This window comes from Parus major, chromosome 2 (genome assembly GCF_001522545.3).
Source record: "Parus major isolate Abel chromosome 2, Parus_major1.1, whole genome shotgun sequence".
Taxonomy (NCBI): Eukaryota; Metazoa; Chordata; class Aves; order Passeriformes; family Paridae; genus Parus; species Parus major.
Window position 1 is genome coordinate 146,765,705 of NC_031769.1, and position 25,043 is coordinate 146,790,747.

Below are 25,043 nucleotides of genomic sequence, written 5' to 3' on the forward strand. Positions count from 1 at the left end.
GGGAACAGCACACAAAGGGATGATTTTGGGAGTGCCTGACATCCTCAGGAGTAGGTCTGTGGACATCAATTGCAGCAGGGGGAGGACACAGCACTCTATGCTACATAACTGCTGTCAAATTTCAGTTTTGGCTTTATTGCTATTTATGGGAAATGAAACAACACATCAGGAAGTATCTCACTCCCAGGTCAGACGGCCCATTTTCCCTTTTCCCTTGCTTCCCAGAGCTGGTAGGGTTTGAGAAACCCTGGTGCTGCAGCAAGAGCTTTTTGAGCACTGCAGGGCAGGTCTCACCTTCCTGTGACCAAGGACAGGAGACTTTGGTAGCATCTGAGTAACTGGGATCCCTGTGCATGCTCCTTCCTGCTGAACAGGGAGCTGGGTCTATCTGGGAGACCTTGTACACTCTTCAAACTATAAATGAGCTCACCTGGGCAGGTTCTGGCTGAGGAGCACACTAAATCACAGACAGGGAGAACCTGAGCTCCCTCCCCATTCTCCTGGAGAGCTGCCAGGGTGTGTTTGCTCCATGACATTATTTACTCATCAAGTTTGGTCACCTTTGCTTTCCTTGTTTTCTACTTCAGGAACACCAAACTACCTCAGTGTGGTCATGTTTAATTTCCTGGGGGTATTTCATGTAGCCCTGGTAATGTTCCATTTGTTGGGGGTGTTTCACCTACCTTCACACCCTCGTTGTAGCTGTCCACGGGGCTGTTGAGGCTGGCGAGGCTGCCCAGGTGCCCGGGGGCTCCGGGGCGCGGAGGCTTCTTTGGCGGAGCTGAGTGATCTGCTCGACAAAAAGTTTGTGTTTTTAGAGCACCAATGTGTCAGATGTACCTGCACCCTTCTGCTCTGCCAGCACTGCACAGGCTGCACGTGCTCCTCTCTGCCAGAGATGGACATCTTTAGGTGTCCTACAGTAAATCCACTGTTTTAAGCACTGTGGGAGCTGCACTTTATGAGAACAGGATTGTTTTAGCAAAATATTTGAAACTCCTTTTGTGGGTAACTGCTAGTGCTCTGGGCACAGCTACCCCAGCCTTGAGAGGGTGTCACCCCTGGTAGCACAGCTGAGTGCCAACATACTGTGTCTGGGAAACCACACTTCTTCCCAGCAGCAATCCTGGGTGTGATTCACTTTTGAGACCGAGAAACCCAACTTTAGGTGCCTACTGCTGTTTTACATGTCTGAACTCCACACTGGGTGAATTCCCACGCTGACTCAGTTTTCTCTAGACATTTCCTGCTTGTTGATCTGAACACTTCCTTGGCTTTGCTGACTGCACGTCTGGGGCCTGCATGGGGTACCTGAACACACAGCACATGAACACTGATGTGTAAGTACCTGGAACTGAATCCACCCTGTATGGAAATACTGCCACGAGCTTTTGTTCACTACTGCTACTGAAAGGCTTGTAATCAAGTACTTAAAACATCAGTATCTGCATTTACTGCTTACCTGGTTTTCCCACAGGCTGATATATGTGCTGGTTACCAGCCTATAAAATAAAATCAACATATAAAGTAGTTATTGCAGTGCTTGAAGCTTTCATCAGCACTATCTCAAACACCAAGTGCAGCCAGCTCTCAGCACATTTCCCACCAGTTAAAAATACATTCTAATTCACCATCATCAGTCCCTCACTACAGCTGTATTACTTACAGAGCAATAAAAGAATTTGCATGTATTTTGTACTGCTCACAACAGCCTTGGCCTCTACATTACAGTTCATCCTCACTACTCAAAGGTGGTGCAACAGTCACCAACAATTTCAGTCTGTGCCCACAGATCCAACTGTAGAGTCATGGTGGTGAAGGAGAAATGGCAACACAACAAAGAGACTCCAGAACTCCCTGCTGAATGGTTCTGTAATGGGAACACACTTCTAAACTGGTTTGTTTTCTGGTCTTGTTGCAAAGCTCTTAGTCAAGGCCCATTTGCTTATCCACTGGGAAGAATTCAGTAACAGATCAAAGTGACTTTCCCTGGTAATTGCATTCGTAAATCCTTCACACCAACCTCATCACGCTGTGAGCAGCACAAGTGTCAGCACAGTATTAAGGAATATCCCTGCATCGACTGCCCTGGCCCTTAAGGGTGATTTTAACTTCCCAAAATTCAACTGGGAATATCATACAGTGGACACAAAGAAGTCCAGGAAATTTCTGTGGAAGTAACTTCTTGGTGCAGGTATTAAGGAAGGTGAGAGGGAAAGGTGATTCCTGGAATTGTTTGTAAACAGAGAGGGACTTGTGGGCCAAGTGGTGAGCAGTGGCTGCCTCGGTCATGGTGATCACAAAGGAACTGAGTTTCAAATTGTTGGAGGCAGGAGAAGAAATTCCAGCAAAACCTTGGCTGCGGAGAGAGTGAACTTTGGGTGCCTTCCAGGAAATAGTGAGGTCCCCAGGGAATCTGCTTTTGAAGGAACTGGAGTCCATGGATGTCAGGTGCTTTTTAAGAACAATCTTTTAAGAACACAACAATTCCAGAATGCTGGAAATCAAGCAAGCAGTGCAGAAAAGGGCCTGGCAGAGCAGGGATCTTCTAGAACTTAGGTGGACAAAGGAAGTGTACAGACTTTAGTAACAGGGACAGGTGGCATCCCTACAGAGATGCTGTTTGTAAGTGCAGGGAGAGAATTCATGCTGACAAAGCTTGACCACGATTTCAGCTGGACAGCACCACAAAAAGGACTTTTAAAAAATGTCAACAGCAACAGGAGAACCAGAAATGACACTGGTTTGTTGCTCTATGAGGTTGGTCACCTCACAAACAGGGACATGAAGTGGAGATATTTAGTCATGTCATTACCCTTGATTTGTGCTGTTAACTTAAATATTTCAAATCTCATAACCCCAGGGGAAGAGAGAGCAAGAGAGAGGCAGAAGAATGAAATCCCACTGAAACAATTCTTGCATTTTTACTTCCACAAAATTGCGTATTGAAAGTGTAAGTCAAAAGAATGTGATCAGACAGGAGCTGCCAAAATGTGGGTGGTAACTTCTCATTTGTATCACTGCCCAATTTCTCATCCTCTCAGTCAGAAACTCAAATTGACTCACAGTAGCATTAAGCATTTCTCACTGCAAATGAAGTCAGAGTTATGTTCTGAATCTACTGAGAACTACAAGATCAAATTCTGTGACTAGAAATGTAGTTATCATGAATTAGCATCTCTTTTAATACCCATTTTGTCTATGACCATGAAGTGTTTTCTCCACACTTTTTCAAATGGGCTGTGATATTGGACCATCTCATCTGGGCAGACAGGACTTCCCCTGGAAACAGTTTGGAACCTGTGACATGGCCTGAAAATCTCCTGGGCATCTCAAAGCATCTTCATGAACAGCACAAAACACAGCAACACTTTTCTTGCTCTTATATAAAGATGCAACAACAGCCACGGCCTAACAGTAACTAATGGTCTTCTCCAACTTCATGGAAAAAATTTTAGAAGCCTCCAGACATGAATGTCTCCAGAGACCATGCTGCAGTGTGTCATTGATACACTCATTCATGACTGTGTCTTGGCTGCAAATGCAGAAAGAATCCCTAAATTCTTAAGAAGTGAAGAAATGCTGAAGCCAAAGCAGGAGTTTACAGTCGCATCCCAAATGAAACAGGAGGGTGAATTTAAAATGTCCACTACTTTCCTGGGGAGAACTGGATGAAGCACCAGGTTTGGGCCATTAATAGTCCCGAGCCTAGTCCCTACCCCCTTTTCCAACAGTATGATCCAGAGATTCCAATGGCAATTAAACAATTGAAGAGATGGTTTTACTTAAACAGAAGGGAGTTAAGCCACTAAGAACGAACACCCGAGCTGCAGCTACTGTCTGGGAACAAAGGAATGTCTGTGGGGTTTATTCCAATTGTTTCATAGTGGATCATTTACCCCAAACAGATTTCTGGGTAATACAACAGCAACATTTACATTGCTTGTGAGAAAACCCTTCAGATATTTAAACAACTGCAATAGTTACTTTAATCCTGCTTCCTGTTGACTGAACTTGCAGAAAACAATCCCCATTTTTTAAATAAAAGGCCCAATTCTACAGCACATGAGTACTTGGAAATTTTTGTAATGTATTTGTGGAAACATTTTAATATTTCCATATTTAAAATTTAAGAACAGCTTCAAGGGGGGGGGGGGGAAACAACCAACCAACAAACCCCAAACCCCCTGAACTGCTGCATGAGCCACTTTGCTGTGGCTGCTGTTCCCACAGAAGCTGAGCCTCTTGGAAAGCTGTACCACCATGTAGTAACAGTGGAAATGTTTAGCAAAACCTTTAAATCATCTCCCACACCCAAGACAGTGTACAGCATGTTCTACCAGGAAACTGGAAGAGCTGAGAGAGGAAAAGTTCCCCCCACACTTACTGGGCCCTGGAGACCTCCATCCTCCCGGTCAATGCTGCCTCTGGAGAGCCGCATGTCGGGTTTCTGAAACAAAAATCCAACGATTCACTCTGTGCTCTGCTTACCCACTGATGTGCCCTTGGCTTAAAGGCAGTGTAAAGACAGGAAAATTCTGTTAAAAATGCACACTGACAAATCCAGATGTCATTTCACTTCAGTCCCTGCGCCCCCGCTGTCGCCACCGGAGCCTCAGCTGCTCCTCCACCACCCGCCCTCAGCACAGGAGTAAAAACACTCTAATAAATATCCAAAGTACCACTGCCCTAACACAACACAGGAAAACCTGCATTTTAGTTTTATCAAGGACAGCAAAAGTTTGGTTTATTCTGGAAAAAGAAAAAAATTTAAAAAAAAACTTTCTTCCCAACAGCAAAATTCCAACCACAGGATGAGAAATGCTGCACATTAATTCCCACTTCCTGCCCCGGGATGGCTTAAATGTACTTGGCTCCCTCTCCAAACAAATGGGGCCAATTACTGGAGCTCTCTAAACACTCCATTTGGATACAGCCAGCCAACAAAGCCATCCAGATGCCATTTTCTCCCCATACAAGCTACAAACAAATTTCTATTTTATGTGTTTTAAGCACACTACAGGAACCTGGGTCTTGGTTGTTTTTAAGAGCAAAAATAAAACCACACCAATTTTGATATTTTTATTTCCCTCCCCCCAAATAATTCAGTCATTCTTCTCACAGAACATGCTAAGTTGGAAGGGACTAACAAAAACCACTAAGTCCAACTTCTGTCCCTGCACAGGAAAACCCCACTTATCTCCCCATCAAATACAGGGATGTTATATTTATTCTTCAAGGACAACACTGATTCCATGGAACGACAAAGGAATAGTGGATGTGAAGCCAAGGTTAACACTGATCTGAAGAAACAAGCTCAGCAAAATTACAGTGTGCTTCTTGTGCACAAATTCTGGCACTTAAAAACAGGATTTATCTGACTCTCCTACAAGACTGGATGAGTAGTCACTGATAACTGAAGGGATGAAATGGTCACACACAATATGAAAATAACATTTTTTATTTAGAGAAATGTAACGAAATGCAGTGCCACTAAACTGACAGTATGCTCTTTCAGGGTTAATTTCAGGGGACAAATACATCCTTATCTTAAAGCTACTTGAGATTTCTCCCTCCTTTAAGAATATGAAATAATAATTCCAACTCATAAATCCTACTAAATGACCCTAAAAACCAGCAGGGCAGAAAGAACCTGAAGAAACACACTAATATTGATCTTCTGTCATTAAAAATAGTCCAGTTGTGCTGCCAGTCTGTCAGAAGGGCTCACACTTGGGATTTTCATTCAGTCTTCTGCAGGCTGAGTGAGGCACAGCCAGAGACACTCACTGCCTGAAAGAACTTGCAGATTAAAAACAGACAAATCATATCAGACAGGCAAATATTTAACCCCATATTAAAAGTGAAGAACTGAAACAGACACAAGTGGTCTCCTAATGCTTTTCAAGGAATTTGTGACAGATTTCAAGATGAAACCTACCACTGACTCATCTCCAGTTTATTTCCTTATTGCGATGAAGGATTTTTTTCTGATTAAAGTCTCATTTGATATGAGTATGTCTGAAACTTCACTAGACAGGTCAAGTCGTGATTCTCATCCTATTTTTCAGCTGAAGCACATACCTAACTTTGTTAAATACCCATATAAAGCATAGACAAACTACATTTCTATTACACTGATGCTCACAATTTGTTTCATGCTCATTTCAAGTCGGGGAAGTGCCCAAACTCTGGAAATAACTAGAGTTACATATATATAAAGACTATTTTGTCACAGGTGTCTTTAATGCTCTTTGCACTTATAGCAATTTATTACTCAAAAAAGGCACCTTAAATCATAGAATGTTCTGGGCTGGAATGGACCTTAAAGATCATCTTGTTCCAACACCCTGCCACAGGCAGGGACACCTTCCCCTGGACCATCTAGACCACATCCCTCAGACCAGACTCCAGAGACAATGAAATACTGAACATTTTAGAAGAGTCAGAAGCACAAAAATGCACACTAGTCCAAATAACAGGACTTTTTTTCCTAGTAATATGAGCAAAAAGTTAAATTAGCAGACACAATACCCATCTCCTCTCCTTGTCTTGCTAAGAAGGTCCCTCCTTCCAGCATCCAAAGTCTCCATGTCACAGCTAAAATTCCATTCCCCAAGTCCCCACCAGCAGCCAATGTGCAGCACATTGAATTCCCTCCACAACACCCCATACATGGACAGCACACAACCCACAGCCCAGAACTGCTGCACAGAAAAGCTGCAAATGCTCATAAAATAACACCAAAATGGTGATTATTAACTTGGCAAATACTTCACAAGTTATCAACAAAAATCCCAAGTCCTACTGACCACCCCCACACAAAAAAGGCTGTGGAGGGCAGCAGAGCTGCCCTGGCACCTCCAAGAACCTGATCCTGAAGTGCAGATCCCAAGTGCCAGGGGGTGATGGCAAACCTGAGGGATGCAGCTGCACCCCAGTGACCTGCACACCTCAGAAGTAAGGAAAAAATCCTTTAGCAGGACATAAACTTCTTTCAACTTCCAGAAACATTCTCCTCTGTCCCATCAAAACCTGGGCAGTCAGGAACACATGGAACAAAAGAGAAGTGTTCAACTTTTGTGTCCAATGACTAAGAAAAGCCCCAGTTATATATTTTTTGATTTCAATGTTCTAATAAATTCTAACAATTCCCATCTGACTAAATGATTTTCTGATTTATTCTTCTGTGTAGATGGGGAAATGTCAGAAGGCAAACAATTTTCTGGTAAAAGTGATTTGGATGATCAAACTCCCATCTTATTTAAAAGTATTATCCAGCAGCAATTCTTCCACTTCTGCAGTTGCAAGAGCTTTGAGCCCCTCATGCTGCCACAAGAGCAATGCATTGCTTAATTTTTAATACTGAGATCCTTCAGCTGTTTAATACAACATTCTCTAGGTCAGCAATCAGCCTCACACCAAACCTGCTCTCCATACTTCACACAACATTTCACAGCTCCAAAGAACACCTTGTCATCTTTCCAGACCTTGCCATGGCTCTGGACCTCCCAAAAACCACAGAGAGAAAGAACAGCATGTTGTTAAAATCCTGCAGAAAACCAAGTCCTTCAAAAGTACATGGATTTTTTTTTTTTAATAAATAAGCCTACTGTTTGAAATCTCTGGAAATGTCAAGAAGAATTTTCAGACAGGATGTGTATGTTGACAAACTGGGACATAAACCACTTTGTTTCCAGTATTTCTGGTTACTTGTTAATAAAAGAACATGTAAGCCTTGGAGTTCTCAGGATATGCTGAATTGTAATGTCTTGGTGGGATTTTCTCAGGCTTAAAACTAGAATCTTATTTTAGCAACAGTTCACATCAGACTTGAATTGCTGTTCTCAGTGTCAAAACAGGACAAAACCACAACTATGTGGGAATTTCAGAAAAAAAAACCCCAACGATTCCAAGCATGATAAGGAAAATATGCAAGTTATTTCTTCTTAAGCTATCCCAGAAAGGACTATAAATTTCTTAGTAGAAAACTGTTCTGTCTGCTGAGGAGTTACTAACAGGCATGCACATACATGTCTTTATTTATCTAATTAAAAATAATGTACATAACATCAGCACAGCCAAAAAGAAAGGTTCAAACTGGGAAGTCCAAATAAAGGAAGAAGCAGGGAATTAAATAAGTCTGAAAGAAGAGAACTCTAAAATGTTCAGAGATAATTTCTGACTGTTTTAGATTGTTTGTAGTGCAGCCATTTCATCTTCCACCTGAATGTGCCCTGTGACAGAGACTGTGTCCTGTAGTGATCTGTATCAAGCTTTGGGTGCAGTAATGCTTTGTGTCTCAACTTCAGCTTTCTCAAAAATATTTCACCTGTTTCTGTCCTTCCTAGAGATGCTCATTTCTACAGCATGTTATCAATAGACCATGAAAAATTAATCATCACAAGTTTTAATCAGTGTCCATTAAAGCTGGCACACCTCAAGTGCTGCCTCCCCTCCCTGTCAGGGGTTGGGAGGGAGTGCTAGCTCTGGATACCCCAAAATCAACCTGTCCACCAATCCCCTCTTCACTCTCCAATCAATGTGTTTGGTACAATTAAAAATCAAACACTTATTTACTCTTCAGTTTTTACACAACAGATTTATTTTTGTTCGGGAGCTTCCCACAAGGAGAGACCTGTTTGTTTTCTCTTTTTACAACACAATTTCCAGAATTCTGGATTCTATTAAGGATGCAGCTTGAAAACAACATTTTTATCCTTTCAAATACTGACTGGTCCCACGTTCTCCAGGGACCAGTTTCAGGCAAACTGCTTACACTGATAACAACATCCCCAAAGACCAGCACATTTCCATTTCAATGCCACTGCAACAGAATTCCCCATCTGGGGAGTTCCTTCCAGCAGCATCAGTGCTGTTTATCCCTGTACTAATATGAGTTGTATTTTCTCCTTGCAGAAGCAGCAATAAATTTCAAGTCATGAGCAAGTTGATGTTACTCTAGGGAAACAAAAATTGTACTAACAGAAACCCACAGAGGATTTTTCATCTTGTTGCAGTGCCTTACAATAAATGATGTGCAGTTGCTCCCCTGTGAGTCCAACTCTCAGCAGTACAAGTGGGATGTGCTGTAGAGCCTGAGGATTGGGTAAATAGAGCTGTTTTTGGAAGCAGACAGTTTACACTGAGAACACTACACATGATTACAAAAGTTAAATATTATAGCTAAGTAAGTCAAATATTAAAATCTGGTTCTACTCTGTTGTTCTCTGTGCTGAAAAGGACAAATATTATTTGAAACCTGCCTAAAGCAGGCAAGGGAATTCCAAATTTCTTCTCCCTAAATCACCTGGAATGAAAATAGGGAAGGCCCTTCTTCCCAGAGCAGAATGTTGTCACTCACTACAGGACACTGGCCAAGGAGCATGTGTGTGTAATACCTGGCTTATTTCTATGCTGGACATCATTATATGGCCTTAATGCCTCAAGAAATGGCTTATTTTCACATGTTGGGACTCTCATGTCTTAATTGTGGATATCCTTCAGGAGACCTCCTGGTGTGGAGGAGGCTTCCAAGAGTGACTCCCCACAACGACTTTTCCACATCTTCACTTGCTCAGGGCTAGAACCTAGAAACTCAACCACATTCCCTTCCCAAGAAATATCCATTTATAAACTGAATAGTCCCCAGACACACATCCTGCTATGGGCTCAAAGACACCCTGTGGCTACCAGCAGCTCATTTAACTCCTAACATGGGGTATAAATTTGTAATAGGCATTCAAGGGTGAACCTCAAAGTCTGTACAGTTAAAATGTAAATGTGGAAAGAAAAAGAATTTAAGTCTCCTATGGATTCCAATTCCTCAACAGAACAAATGCAAAAGAGATGGTGTTTCCTCACAATAAAACTTAACATAAAATGGAAACACAACAAATCTCTCCCAAACAGATGCTATGACTGTACTACAGATAAAAGAAAAATCAGCAAGTTTCTTCTCAACATTAATTTGGGGCATGAAAAACACCCTAATGGTCCAGAGACTGAATCAACAAACACTACAAATAACCATCATTTATTCTGCACAAAAAAATCAAGGTTTTCTGCAGAAAAGTTCCCACACAATTGACTGCCACTACCTGCAATGGCAATGCCTCATTTCCAGAAAGCACATTGATTCCACAAAAAGTTCTTGGCCATGTTTAAAGTTGTAACCATCAGTGGGATGAGTTTGACCTCCTGGGTTGTGTAGGTCACAAGCAACTGGTGCCACACAAGACTGGAAAAGCTAATGCCTAAATTAGGGAAGAAATTTTCCTTTCCCATCCCTGTCTTCAATCTGGGCACAGTGGTTTGTTTGCTGTCATCCCAATGGGAAATTGTGAATTCCCAAGTGGACTTAGAAGGAAACCAGTTTCAACACCCATTAATCAAAAGTCACTTCTTAGCTCAGGCACAATGTGGATCTCAGCAAGAAAATGTCCTGGCCATGGGGGCACCTGCCAGTAGCTACAACACAGGAGATTTCCAAACTGAAACATTCCTTGAATTATGTCAAGGATCAAGCACAGAACTGCTGTGAGTCACAACCCACACCACAGCACTGTAAACTACCCCCCTGTCCTGTGAGGCTCAGGCACCCACAGGCTCCTGGTAACATTCTACTCCCACCTTCTACTCCATATGTAGCCATCAGCCTCAAGTCGGAGAAATTTAACACAAAACTTGAATTTTGACATTGACATTTGACAACTTTGAGTTTCTGAAATTGGGAAGCCAGAGCTGAACCAAAAAAACACACACCAGTGGCACTGACAGCAAGAAACCGTGGAATTGCAGAGAAACAGCACAAGAAGATCCCATCACTAATGATTTCTTCCTGGTCCTGGTGAGATTCAGAGTTGTTCCCCTCCTTAAAGAGCTCTCTCATTTTATTTCTTCCCACTAACATGTGCCATTATTCCTCCAGGGCAAGACTGGGTACAACTCCTAGCACAGCCAGGGCCCTTAGATGGCTGATGGTTACTTCATTTTTAGGGGTAGTGTCATTTTAGGGGTAGTGTATGTATGTCATTTCATAGTGTCTTTGTATGTAATGACAAACAGGCAACCTCAAGATGGGCACAGAATTATACTCACAACTTCCCCCACACAAACACTCAAAAATGAGATTCACCAAAAGCCACAGCTGTTCAAGATATCTGAAATACAGCTCTCACTAGCCAAACACTCATTTTAAAACCTGTTTCCCACATTTTGGGGGTTCTAGGGGTTTTTCTCATTTTACAGAAGTGACCATTTTTAGCCAGCTGCAAAAAGAAACAAAAAATCAGAAGGAATTAAGAAGCTCTGTAAAACAAAGAATTACCAGGAATCGTTCTTCTTTTTCAAGCCAGCGCTGATCTTCCTCCATCTCCTGTTGCTGTCGTATCAACCTCTCCTCCATCAGGTGTGTGGGTAGAACCTGGCTCATCCCTCGGATGTCCAAAGTGCCTGAATCCTACAATCCACAGTTAAGTTTATTCAGTCTCACAATGTAAAATTTGTGTGGACAGGTGCAAGAACTTAGAGGTTATAAAAGGAAAGTTTTTTAGAAGTCGATTCTCAGCAGCAGTCAAGCAGAGCTTCTTCAGCTCCTCAAAAATTGAAGCAGAGCAGCACAAGAAACTCTTTACAGCCCTTAACTTTTTATCTGCCTTGCTCTTAGTCACTGCAACAAAAAAAGATTTGAAAGATTCTGTTCTGTTTTTCAGCAACATTGTCACTTCCTGTATTGCACTTCATTTATGCTGGACAACAAAACCAGACATAACAATTTTGTTTTCTTGATCTTGAGCAATAATGTAACCATACAGTTGTTAAAAGCTGCAAGATACATTTTTTAAAATCAAAAGGAATATACTATTCAGTGTTGGTCAACAGTGGCAAAGCATGTCACAAAAACATTTTTTAATGAATTTTTGACCAAATATTTGTGCCCGTTTTAAGTTTACAAATACTACGCTTACAAATACTACCATACCCCAATGCTGTCTGGAAATCATTAGGAAATACTGTATAAATTATTATTTTTCAAAAAGCCAAGGGAGATTTGGTAACTAACTTCCCTGTATTTAACAGGTAAGTCTCAGAGATCACTTAAATGTTTATCAGAAATATAGGGAATAGAGCAGGCTAGAGAAGAAAGAGATATTTATATTTATATATTAATTAATATTAATATATTTAATATTTCTCATATTTAAGACAGAAGCTGTCTTAAATTCAATTCACAAATTGAATCCTTGTGGAAGGAAAAAAAGTAATAAAAAACTGTACAAGAGTAGAGAAAAAAAAAAAAAAAAGACAGAAGGTTAAAGGGGAAATTAATTTGATGTTCCTCAGTGATCCTCCAGCCTGTCATGATTTCAGTGCAATCATGACAGGCTGGAGAGCACTCAGAAGGAATTCAGCTCAGGAAGAGTCTTTCAGACCATTTCATTTTCTCTTCTGGGTGAGTTACAAAGAAGCCTCAATCCTTCAGCTGTGTTGGGTATCTCCCAAGAGGTATTTTTACAAGAGTGTTCCCATCTCTGTGAACAGCACTAAGTTCCAGTAAAGCCTTCTCTTAACAAACACCAAATATTTGCTGTCACTCAGTTGAGATAAGTAGTAACAACTTCATCAAGAATTCATGTGAAGTGACACTTCATGCCCAGCCTCACACAGAAGTATTTGTTTAAAATCCAATTCAGTCCTGACTCCCAGCCCACTGACTGCAATGAGATAATTTTAAAAGCACCACAGAAACTCAGTTTTTCTATCACAGATCTACCAAAATAACAGAAGTAATACAATTTATAATAATAGAAAGTGTATTGAACTGTACAGAACACAGTAACAGATGTGTCAGATCTCATACCTCCATGTTTGGTTGCCACACTGATATTTCCTGAGGCCGGTGATTCCAGGAATCTGCTTGATCCAGGAGAGAAGCCTGCCCAGGATAAATGCTGCCTGCCATGGCTGGTATCCCATGAGAACCAGGGTAGCCAGACACCTTAAGGGGGCAAAAAACCCCACACAGGCAAAAACAAAGAGAAAAATAGAGTTATTAGTAAGACCTGTGCTTCCCCATGAAGAAAACGTCCTCTCCAAGACAACAAACATGAAAGCACAGAAATGACTCAATTCAAGCAGTCACTGAGAGGAAGAAGGGGAGGCAACATCAGAAGAAGGAAGCTGAGCCAAAATATGACACCTCTCTTCTAAGTCTTTGGTGATGCCCATCATAAAATAACTATTTTAGAATAACTGCAACACTAGAGAAACAAAACTTTTGAGGAAAAGTATTTTATGGTGCCTGTCAAACCAGCAGTATCAGAGCATGCTCTAACCTGTGCAGTCAAGGAGATCAAAGTCCTCTGAGGACAAAACAATATCTATAGATACATATGTAAGAGCTACACATGCAGAGCTCATGTTCCAGTTAACAGGAGCCTGCAAACATCGCCCTACAGACCCCATAAAAATGTACCCCCTGCTGTATCTCACAGGCTTAAGGCTTGAGTGGCAGCATGTAATTAGTGTGCTGAGCTGAGTGGCCTGGGAACTTCTCCACAGGAAAATCCAAGCAGTTTTAATGAGCCTGAAGTACTTATTAAATCAATGAAAACCTCCCTGTCTTCATGGAAAAAAATCCCCTTGACTGAGACAGCTGTAACATGGCTGTAGCCTTGAACAAACCTAAAATTGCTCAAAGTCCTTCAAAGACAAATTTTTGTTCTGAATATCTTCAGCAGTTTTAGATGAAAAGCAAAACATTTGAATATACAATGTGGTAGAACTAAAGGCAGCAGCTTTCGGGACAAAAAAAATAAAATACCAATGACCCTAAGGAAAGGCCCCTAGTTAATGTCATTTTATATAGCAAGTGATTTCATAGCTCAGCACAAATGTTAACATGAACAACCACATTACTTCAATAAATATGGAAATGTCTGATGTGTTTCACTGCAGTTTCAGGAATCTGAGCACCACATTAGATGTGGAAATATTTGCCATCTGGAGTAAACCTACTGGGCTCAGTTTGGGGTTTTTTTTTTAATGTAAAACTAAACTCATTGAACAGAACTGAATCGAAATAAAACATATAAGAAGTGCATCAATCCCACCAGCTGCATCTAAATAGAAAGCCCACATTATTAAAAAAAAGCATATGCACAGTATTAAATGTAATACCTGGTAATGGTTTGGCTGTACCATATGCTGTGGACTTGGATAAAACCCTTCACTGGATCTGGGACTGGGGTAACCAGGTCTGCTGGGCTGTAAACAAAAAGGAATTTTTAGAATCATTAAACACAGACAACTAAAACCAGAAAATTATGTTTCAGTGACACAAACATTTACAGGTTTGGCAAACTTCAAAAAAACCCCAAAACACATTTTCTGTAATTACAAACACTTATTTTAAACAACTAAAATTAAATTTTCCTCCACTTTTGCTTGGCAATGGATTCAGCTGAATTGTTTGCTCTGTATGTCAATAAATAATGTTTTCTCTGTGAATTCTTTGTGTTTATTTAATTGCTTGCACTAAATGACCTGCTCTGTTCTGTTTAACTCTAGAGAGAACATCATCTAAGAATGTTAAGTCTTAAATCAAATTTCCAGGTGCAATACAGACTCGTTTCCAATTTTTGATGTTAATTTGTTGCTTTTGTGACTGTTCCCAAAAGTAAATTCTTTTGTTTCAGCAAGAAAAACACAAACCAAATGGATTTATTTGCATGGCTATTTCCACGGGGTATTCTGAGGTATAAAGTTAGTTCTGATAATTAACTTCTGTGTAACTAATTACCTCAACATGGAAAAGTGCTTTTGATCATATTCTAAATCTCCAAAGGTATAGTTGAGGGTTTCTTTTTGAATAAGGAACAGTATTGCTGGGTGTTTGAGAAGGAGAAAAATCAACCAAAGAGGGAAAAAAACCCCAAACTTCATTATTCTGCAAAGAGCTCTCTCAGTCCTTTTGGCAGTTAAAAGCAATCACATTAATTGGAGACTATACAATTTATCATTGCTTGATGAAAAAAATTCATTCTCATTCTGGAGTAGGATCTTTTCTCTCTTAGGTTTCTAACAGAAATATCACTGTGAGATACAAGTGATTTCATAGTATGGATTGTGAGACCTGGTAATTGTTTGTGGATGTGCAGGAGTTTAAGGCCTGCAACAATCTGAAACTCTTACAATGAAGCATAAGAAGAACAACAAAAAAAAAAATCAGTTGTCACGTTAGAAACACTACAAAGACACTTAAAACCTCCTACCTACAACATTATTAACAACCATTATTAAGTACATCCATATTTTACAAAAAAGAAATGTATAAAAAATCCTAACGAACAACAGTATCAGAAATACAGTGAGGACATAGCAACCTCCTCAAAAGAGATTCTCTCCAGTGGCAGAATTAATTGCATTTTTAACACACCTTTGGTCAAGTGTTTCAGTTCATACATCACACATAAAGGTGCTCATTTCAAATTAAGTATTATACTGGTCCAATTTAGGGATTTATATATTTCTCTAACTCTGAACATTGTTTAAACACCAAATCCTGCTAATTCACCTCAGATGACTAAAGAGGTTGATGGATCGTTTGCAGTTTCTAACTCTGAAATGAAAGCAGCAATTCCACAGCCCTCATTCCCTGCCTGCCATAAAAGTATCAAAATGTAGAACTAAACTCATCATCTGATCTATCAGGCAACAACCTGGAAACGAAGAGAAAAACACCTCAAAACCCCAAATGCACACAAACCCTCCCCCCTCCCCTCAAAACGAAACAAACCAAAACCACTCAAAAAGAAAAGTTGCCTTTCTGTTAGGTGCTGGGGAATGTGTGCAGCACAAGGTGCCACACAAGTACTCCTGGAATTATCTGCTCCAGAACCTGGGAGCTCCAGGAATTCACCACAAGCTATCAGGACACAGACAATTTGGTGATGACTACACAAAAATTAAATTCTTCAAGATACAGGCTCAAACTTTCAAGTAATAACTTGCAAAAATAACTCTGAGGGGAAGCAGACAAGCCACTGAGAGCGAAGAGGGCTCAGCAACTGCTGAGGTTGGACTCCTACAGCTGCAGAACCCATCAGTGACATCCAAATAGGACAGAAATGAAAATGAAGTGGAAACTAAACCACGTACGTTCCTTGGAAACAAACCCCTAATTTTGTGTCCAGAAGAAGGAAAATGCAATTACCTGACTTCTGTCCTGTCACTAATGTGTTATAAATAAACTTCATGCTGGCTGAGAGCTCATTAGCCAACAATTTACAAGAGTGCTACAAGAAAGAAGGAAAAGGAAAGGCCAGGAGACAGTTCTGTGGCAGCTATGGGTGTCTTTTACAATTTCAAGGAGAAATAGAAAATCTTTAATGCAGTATCACAATATGCATCAGTTCTAAGCACAGTTCAAGCAGAGCTGGGTCATTTCAGGCAAGGATTCCCAGATGGGGACAGAACTGGCCAGAATGCCATGGTTTGAACCAACCCATCAGGGCAGGCTTTGAAGAAATGAACAAAATAAAAAGAAAGTTTATGTTTGTTTATTTTAAACACACATAATTTGCAGTCTTAGTTACCTTGGGAGGAGCTTCATCTGATCCTCCTGAGTCCCAGGATACCGTGACTTGCCGCCTGGATTCCATTCTCATTCGTTCCTCTTGCTGCAGCTTCTCTTCCTCCAGTATTGTACTAAGGAAAACACATTGTAATCAAGTAAAACTTCAGTTTCAGTGACTAACAAACCTCTCCCCACAGCTCTTGTATTTTTCAGCCTAATAAACAGTACTTAACTTGAAATGCTATAAAATTACTGAGAGACAAACTTCTTTTACATACACTGGTTTTGTGTCTGAAAACCAGTATCAGGAAGAAATATTTCTGTAGGATTACCAGGGTGTTTTTAACAACAAAAACAGCATCGAATTTTCAGAAAGCTGTGACTGATCTTGCACACAATTTTTTTTCTATTACAGTTCTTTTTATGTGCAATTACACAGAGAAGTCCTCAAAGACAATCAATCAAGCACTTACTTGCATGAAAGCTTAATCTTCACAAGAAAATATTCTACTGAACTGCTGCAAAGGTTCAAAACAAACCGAAAATGTTCTTTACTGAAACTCAAGAGCTTCAGATCACTGGGATTTTTTTTTTTCTTTTTTAAAGAAAGCAGTCAAAAATACTACTGCAGCTCTTACGTTTTAGCCTAACCAAGAACACATTCAGCAAAGCAATTTAGCAAAACAGAAAGATCTGACAGTATTCACTCAGCTTCTAAGCATTCAGGTCAAAAGGCTGCATTTTCACAAAGTACAAGACAGTAGTAAAACCAGTTTGCTACTTACCACTGTTCTGACTATTAAAAAGCCTGTTTGAAGCTGAACGTGCTCCTGCTGCCCCCACAGCCAGCCTCCTCCCAGCTCTGCTATGTGGCTTATTAATGTTGGATATTTGCCATTTGAAAAATACTCAGAGAGAAGCTTTGAAAGAGGGAGCTGCCAATTCCTTGGAGCCGCACGCTATGCGGACAGTCTGGAGATGTGAGCAGGGCAGATTATTTCCATATCACTGTCCCCAGGGTAAAGACAATCCTGTGGAGGAGCTGCTCCAGCTTCTTTATCACTCAGGAGTTTCCAGAAACAAAGCTAGGTTCTGAGTTTATAATCTTCTGTTCAGTCTGCTAAACAACCACCCAGAATTAGTCATTCAGGGGATGAGATCAACTCCGGCAATCTATTCTCATCGTGGAATTTCACTGCTTGTTTCAAGAATAAATTCCTGCTTGAGATGAGAACTTTGCTTTTCCTTACTCAGCCAAAAAAACCCCAAACTATGCCACTTCTAAAAAGCAGAGAAGTCATCTTGTCTCACTGCAGCTAAATCAAGTTTATAACTATTGCTGCAATTTCAATCCATCACTGCTGAAGCAACACAACAATGTGGAACAAAAGCAAACCAGACAAGTTATTTGCAAAAGTCACCCTGCTAGAACCTCCATGGAAACACAGCTACAGCCCAACAGAGGGAATGAAGAGAGAATCCTTCTATTTTACCTCTCTCTTCCTTCAGAATAAAGAAAACGCAAGATTTCCTACTTGAACCTACGAAGAACTGGCACAAAACCCCTGCTTTAATTCTATCTCACATTTCAGGTACCCTGTGCTTTTATGTAGCATGAGAAAGCATCCAACATGCACCCACAGCCATGAGCCATGAGTATCATCTCTCAAGACAAGACCTCAGGATTAAAAAACCCCACAATGAAACAAGACCAAAAAAAAACCAACTTGCTCAGATTAATGAATGAGAAATAAATAAAACATAGATTTTTAACCAAGCTGTTGATACAGCAGTTGTTCTAATTTGAGCTAAAGAATAGAACAGAGTTGGCTGGTAGCAGCTGGCTAAATTTAGAGACGGCTTATTGACAATTGGGGCCATGTCTGGAATTTGTCACAGCACAGTGCTGGTTTTCCATAAAAAGGAATGAAAACTCCAATACCTCTCTTTACTTTGCTATCAAAGCCATTTTATCTGTGGTGCCCCAGCGTGCGACACCATCAACTTGTATCTCCAGAAATGACAAATTCCTTCTGAAATTACTTCTCTTTCTTAAAACAGGCTCAGCTTTTTGCCTTAGAACTGCAGTTCATCCTCCCTGCTCTCCTGCTGCCTGTGCCATCAGGAGGTTCTTTCCCAGCAGCCCAGAGCAGCCTGGTCAGAGGCTGATGGGCTGCAGCAGCATCTGTACTTGCATGCCCTTGATTCTGCTGACAAGAATATAAAATAGAAATGCCTCAGAGAAGCACTACTCGAAAAAACCACAAGGAATATAAATGACTCACAGAAAGGTCTTTGTTTTCACAAAGGGAAGACCAGTCTGTGGATGAAGTTAGAGTGTGCCAAGAGATATTTTTGACATTTCCTCAGTGCAGCTGCTCAAGTTCTCTGAACAGTTTATTAGAATTTACAGAAGGTCAGGAGAAGTCAGATCTAGGCATATTTTCCCAAACTGTACATATTTTTAGCAGCAAAGAGGAGCAAGCAGAGAATTCTATCCCTATGGTTCCTCTAGTAAATCTTGAGGTACAACAGACAAATCTAACTCAGCTTCTCAGTGATGTGAAGGCACAAGAAAAATCTCAACTATTAAAAATTTGTATAATTGATAAACTTACTTAATTTACAAAGAACTTTTTACTGAAATTTGTCTGTGACAGAAAAAAGGAAACATTTATGGGGACCTTCAGTACAGGAATATTTAAAATACTGAACTGCACCCTCATATTCCAAAAGGCACTAGTGTCTCCTGCTACAGTGGTGGGGGAACATACATTAAGTGCTGACCCCCAAAAAGCAGTTTCTTTCTTTCCCTCTGCCACCAGCAATACAAAGTTGGATGCAGAGGAATATACTTGCACATATTGTTCTAATATGAAAGCACTTTTATATGGATTTATATGGTCACAGGCAAAGAACAGAAGAACAGCAGCAATGCATTCTGCAGCCTCCATCATGGATTTGAAGTATGTGTTGTAGTAATTTTTTGTCAGAATGCCATAAAAGACGACTCAAACTCCCTCACTCCTACCAGTGTTCATTTATAAGCAACGTCTCAGGATCTATATCAAATGCAGTGACAAAAATGCTCAAGTCCAGTTCTCATCAGTTAATTATCTCACTGTTGTCATAAAACCAGACTTTAAAAGCATAGAGTCTGTCTCTTTTTTTCCCCCCATTCTTTTTAGAGCATTTTCAATGTGACCTGCAGCCCCAGGATGCCAGTGGAGTCAAGCACTGTTTACAACCTTTTACCAACAATGGGCCACAGTGACACTCTCACCTCTGCAAAGACACACTCCTTGTTTTGCTATTTGTAGCAGAGAGGGCTCACAAAAGGTACTTTAAACAAAATTTGTTCCATGACACAGCAACAAATATCATGAAGTTACATTAATTTGAAAGTTTTAAATTAAAATCCTTTTATTATTTACCATGTACTAGAAAACAAAAAATCTCTTCTACACAAAACCAGCAAGGCAACACACAGTCCCCAATTACAAATATCCTATATTCTAATTCTGACCATGTCAGAATTTTTTGATTCTTGCAGGAATAGCAGGAGTTTTTTTCAGGAGTAGCAGGGTAGCACCTCATTGCTCTGACCTAATCTGACTTTTAACCCCCCCCCCCCACCACCACCACTTGAAAAAGGAACTTGGAATGTGAGGATAAATTACATTTGGAAATCCACAATCCATCCATTTGTTTCTGTGTTTGCTGGGAAGACTGACTCAACCACATCCACTTCAGACAGATCAAATGCTATAAAATTACTACTCTAATAACAGTACTTAAATTCATATGTAGCAACAAATAACAGTACATAAATTGTGCAGAAATCAGCACCTTTGCCTTGCACAATCAGCTGCAAACTCAGTTTGGGCAAAGCAGCTGTTACTATGAAACGGGAAAAGCACCAATAACAGAGAGCACGTGAAATGCTTATGCTCCCATCAATGCTATTCCAGATGCAGAAGATTTTTTCCCAAAGCCATGGAGTTTTTTTTCTTTAAACCAGAGAGGAATGAATGCTGTAGTGCTGTATCTGGCTCCAAGCAAACATCCAGTCTGCTCTCAGCTTCAAGAGACGACTCTGGACAGCATCCAGAGTGAGCAGCAGCAACACCACGGGGAAAGGCCACCAGGGAAATGGCTTGTTTTTGCAAGTTCATGGGAATTTGAGTTCTGAAACCCAATCTTCCCTAGCTGCCTGAAACTGCCTCATCATCAGGGAATTGGCAACCTTTCCAGTGAGAGGCTGGCTCTGTCTGGAGCAGCACAAAGCAGCCCTAAGGACAACCATACTGCCTAAATTAGGTAGCTAAAGGTCACTAATTTGGAGCACCAGAAAGTTAACTGCTTTGGTGGGAACAGAGTAAAAACTGGATTTTAGGGTTACAATGGCCCCAGGAGAGAGGTTGCCCTGTAAACAGTGCTTCAAATCTCCCAGCATGACCAGAGAAGCAAACACCCCTCCACACTGGGTGCACTTTTCACATAGAATGAGAAGGGGTGGAAGGGGTGCCTGGAGGTCTCAGGTCTGATCTCCTGATGAAGCTGGGCTCCCTGCACAGCAAGGGCCAGGTGCCCTGAGCCTTTTCCAATCAAAAGCTGAACATCTGCCAGCATGGAAATTCCAGAGTCTTTCTGGGTGACCTGTTTCAGAGCTCACACACACACTGGGAAACATTTTAATGTGTAACCAATGAGACCCTGCCTTGCTGCATGCCCTGAGCACTGGTTCTGAGGACAGCCAGGCTCTAGGGCACACTCTGGATTTACTCATTCTCTTTCCTTCCTGGTGAGATAGTCTCCCTGCTTGGGTTTACACACCACAGCCATGTTCCAGTCACTTTTTTTAGGGCTTCATTCTCATCTGTGCCAAACAGCTTAAAGTTAACAGTAAGATCTGGCTGCAAATTATCAATCATCCTGTACTTTCAGAGCCAAAAAGAGTGAAAAAGCAAGGGAATTGCCAATTTCCACCTATTGCCCAAACACAACTGTGTCATGTCTTTTTCTTGCAATCCCTATCCAGCCCTGACATTCCTTCCTTTGTGTTAACTCTACAGAGTCAAGAGGATTGGAAGTTATCTGTGAGAAGGGTCAAGTCTTCCCTTAGTTCTACAAATGATTAGTCTACACAGGAATTCCCAGAGTAACAGATGGTGGAACTATATTAAACTTGAGGAAATAGGAGAGAACTTTTGGGTATTAAGCTCTCCATACAGCAGCTCTGAGATAGCATCATAATTATATTCAAATTGTCTCTCATTTTAACCACCAGTGACTTATCTTTGAACCATCAACATTCAGTGACAGCAAAAACATGATACTATGAAAATAAAACATGCCAAAAAGCACAATTTTGAAATAAAACCTGAAGTAAAACCGAAGAATTCAGCAATGAATTACAAGAATTCCCAGTGTGGATTGTCAGGTGAAAAACATAGATGTTATGTTACTCAAAGCTTGTACTGACTTATGCAAAACTCATCCTGAGAAGTCATGAAATCCAAAAGTCACATTTGTGACCCAATTTGGTCACAAATATCAAATGTGCCTGCACATATCTCAGTGATGTTTCAAAGCTTAAATATCCCTCCCACTTTGGGGCTGGTGAAATGGTGATATGGACACTGGAAGATATTACTGAAGAATAAACTAAGGTGTGAATTTAGACTGGTCTGCAAGGTGTGTGCTCACACTCATTCCAAGATAAAGACAAAGGTTTATATCCTGGTTTACAAAGGGCAAAGGAATTTCTGTCTACAATGCTGCATTTACTGAAGGCTCTGCAATTGCCCTGTGACAGCTGTGACTGTGCAACTACTGTGCTACTAGTCATGAAAATAACTTCCAACAGCACTTACCTGATGCCTCATTTATTTAAGATACATCTCTACCCCAGAAGGCCACACCATGTTTAGATAATCACTCTAAATTCTTTCTACCTATTTCCCCAGGGATTGTAGCTAAAATTATAAACAAACTGCAAGTAAAACATGGAGTTTTTCTTGGGAGAGAAAGGAGGTGATTCATATTTCCAGTTATTTTAATTCATTGCCTAATCTAATTTTCTCTACTAGATAAGGCCCACTTTTCCCAAAGACCAACAACAACCTGGCTGTCTGAAGATAAAAACTCAAAACACCATGGCTCATATCTTCCACAGAACCAAAACACTGTAACAGAAGATTAATCAAAAAGAAGTATTTCTGAACAAAGGAAATGACCTCTCAGAAGTCAAACCCTACCTGAGTTGTGCTTTAAGTTCAGTAAACCTGGGTCTCCTGCTGGGGTCGTAGGCCCAGCACTTGGTCATAAGGCTGTAGAGGGTGGGAGGGCAGTTTGGAGGCATTGGGAGCCGCTCACCGTTCTCAATCCGCCCAATCACATCATTGTTCTTCACTCCCTGGAAGGGCTTTACCCCGTGCATGAGGATCTCCCACATACACACACCTGAGGAACACACACAAAAATACATTTTCTTCACTGTAAGCAAACAATGAGACCTGTCAAAAGAGAAACAAACCCCAGTTTTGTACTAATAAAGAAATTTCTTTATTATATAACCAGGGAATTGGTTTGGACTTACCTGCAGCAGGATCACACAGCAGCAGCCTCACCGACTGATGAGGCAGAGTGACCCACAGCTGGCTCACAGTCTTTTACCTGCCCTAAAATAGTGCTTGCTCATATTCAAATCTCCTCTCTAATGAGGTAGAATGTGTTTGCTTTTCTGTCTGACTCCTTCCAACTGGCTTGTTTCGACACGTAGAGTGCATTTTCACTTTGAGGGTTTTCAGCGTTGGCATTGATCCGCATTTTTTGTGCTGAAAATGTGTAATAAACCAGTTTCTATTGAAACTGCACTAAAAGAATATGGTCTGTCACTTGAGAATTGGCCAAAATGTCGCAAAGGCTTCATTTTTCTAACTCTGACAGTACTAGAGTTTTTTTCAAACTATTACAAACGCTTCACTTAAAAACATTCCAATTTTAAATTGTAGAGAAGGTGAACTCTTACTTGACTGTCCTGCTCTTATCTCAAGTTTCATCACTTTGGTTTCCTAACACAGTTGTGTTCTGTCTGTACAGGCCAGTGGTCAGGACCAGTTTGAGCACAGGACATCAGAGTCATATAAAATGTTGTATATTTGGGGAAAAAGAATGAGGTTTCAGGATTTGTCCATTTACCCTTATACTTAATGAGCTTCTGGTTGTATTTTGCAGTCTGCCAGGAGCTATAAAGGATTTAGAAATCCTAGCATTAAGGATTTGGAAATTGGGTATCCCACAGGATGATCTGCACATTAAGCAAGGAAATGTATATCAACATAAAGAAAAAGTCAAAATCTAAGAGAGAAACAGCAAATGATAATGGTGTAACACAAAAAAACCAAAACAAAACCAAAAGCAACAGACAAAAATCATCTCTGTCGTAACTGAGCAAATTTCCTTGCACCTTCTTTTCTGTCAGCTTCTTACTAGAGGTAAAAAGACCAATGAAAATTCAGGCTTATTAAGCAGGAAAAGGAAAATAAAATACAGAGGTGGAAAACAAGCTGGAAGAAATTGGATTTTCAGAACTCACAGTAAAAACCATGGCAAGTATTTGGAAATTATTCATTTATAGCAGTCAAAATGAATAACTGGACTTGTCCAAGAGGACACAAAGAAGCCTCTCCACTTGGTTTTCACTTACCAAACATCCACACATCGCTAGCTGAGGTAAACCGTCGGAAATTGATTGACTCTGGAGCCATCCATTTGATGGGTAATTTTCCTTTAGAAGCTACAGGGAAAGCAAGAAAGGCCAGGCTGTTATCCCCCTGCTACAGAGCTCAAAAACAGATTCTGTTCCCAGGGAAACAATTCATAGGCAAAATCAACCTCCAGTGAAGTAATTCAAATATCGATATATAAGGCTGTTTGGCTTTACATGAAATGGAGAAGTGAACCAACAAAACCCAAAATAATCATAATAATCCCCTAAACCTCCCTTAAAGACCCTAATAACAAACCCCAAAACACACCAAGAAATGATCATGGCAAAATTACTTCCCCTCTTAACAATTAAAATGATAAAATGTAGCTCAGCAAAGTCATAGATGATAAAGAAAATGAAATGAAGAAACACAACAGTGTAAGGCGACAGATAATGGACAATTTAAAATATATGAAACCAGAAAAATATTAAAAATGAGATGTAGGCACTCATGGTTTAACAATATACACCAGCTTTGCAATGCTAGTGTTTGGTACCCAACATGCAATCTTTATTTTCCTGCTGCATTTCCCATCAGGCACTGCAGGGTATCTCTCAGCTATTGGAGACACCAAAGCTCAGTATTCCAGCCAAAATGGGGCAAAAAGCAGGCTTCAAAGGCAGTTTTGTATTGAATCTCCCTAGTCCAATGGTATCTGAAGTATGCAGCACACAATGACAACACAAACT

General features: G+C 40.6%; 1 protein-coding gene across 16 annotated transcripts in view; it reads right to left on the minus strand.

Moving 5' to 3' along the window:
• The window catches only part of PTK2 (protein tyrosine kinase 2), a 190,985-nt gene that overhangs the window by 5,619 nt on the left and 160,323 nt on the right, over window positions 1–25,043 (minus strand). For 13 of the 16 annotated variants that reach the window (XM_033512470.1, XM_033512471.1, XM_033512472.1 and 10 more), the window contains 9 exons: window positions 24,291–24,380; window positions 22,840–23,044; window positions 16,599–16,710; window positions 14,182–14,268; window positions 12,863–13,000; window positions 11,330–11,461; window positions 4,388–4,450; window positions 1,463–1,502; window positions 684–790 (listed from right to left, as the gene is read on the minus strand). In XM_033512470.1, coding sequence (XP_033368361.1) covers window positions 684–790; window positions 1,463–1,502; window positions 4,388–4,450; window positions 11,330–11,461; window positions 12,863–13,000; window positions 14,182–14,268; window positions 16,599–16,710; window positions 22,840–23,044; window positions 24,291–24,380 — 974 coding nt within the window. Of the gene's footprint in view, window positions 1–683; window positions 791–1,462; window positions 1,503–4,387; window positions 4,451–11,329; window positions 11,462–12,862; window positions 13,001–14,181; window positions 14,269–16,598; window positions 16,711–17,364; window positions 20,181–22,839; window positions 23,045–24,290; window positions 24,381–25,043 lie in introns of those variants that run through there. The other 3 variants (XM_033512473.1, XM_033512475.1, XM_033512474.1) reach the window with 3 other exon arrangements.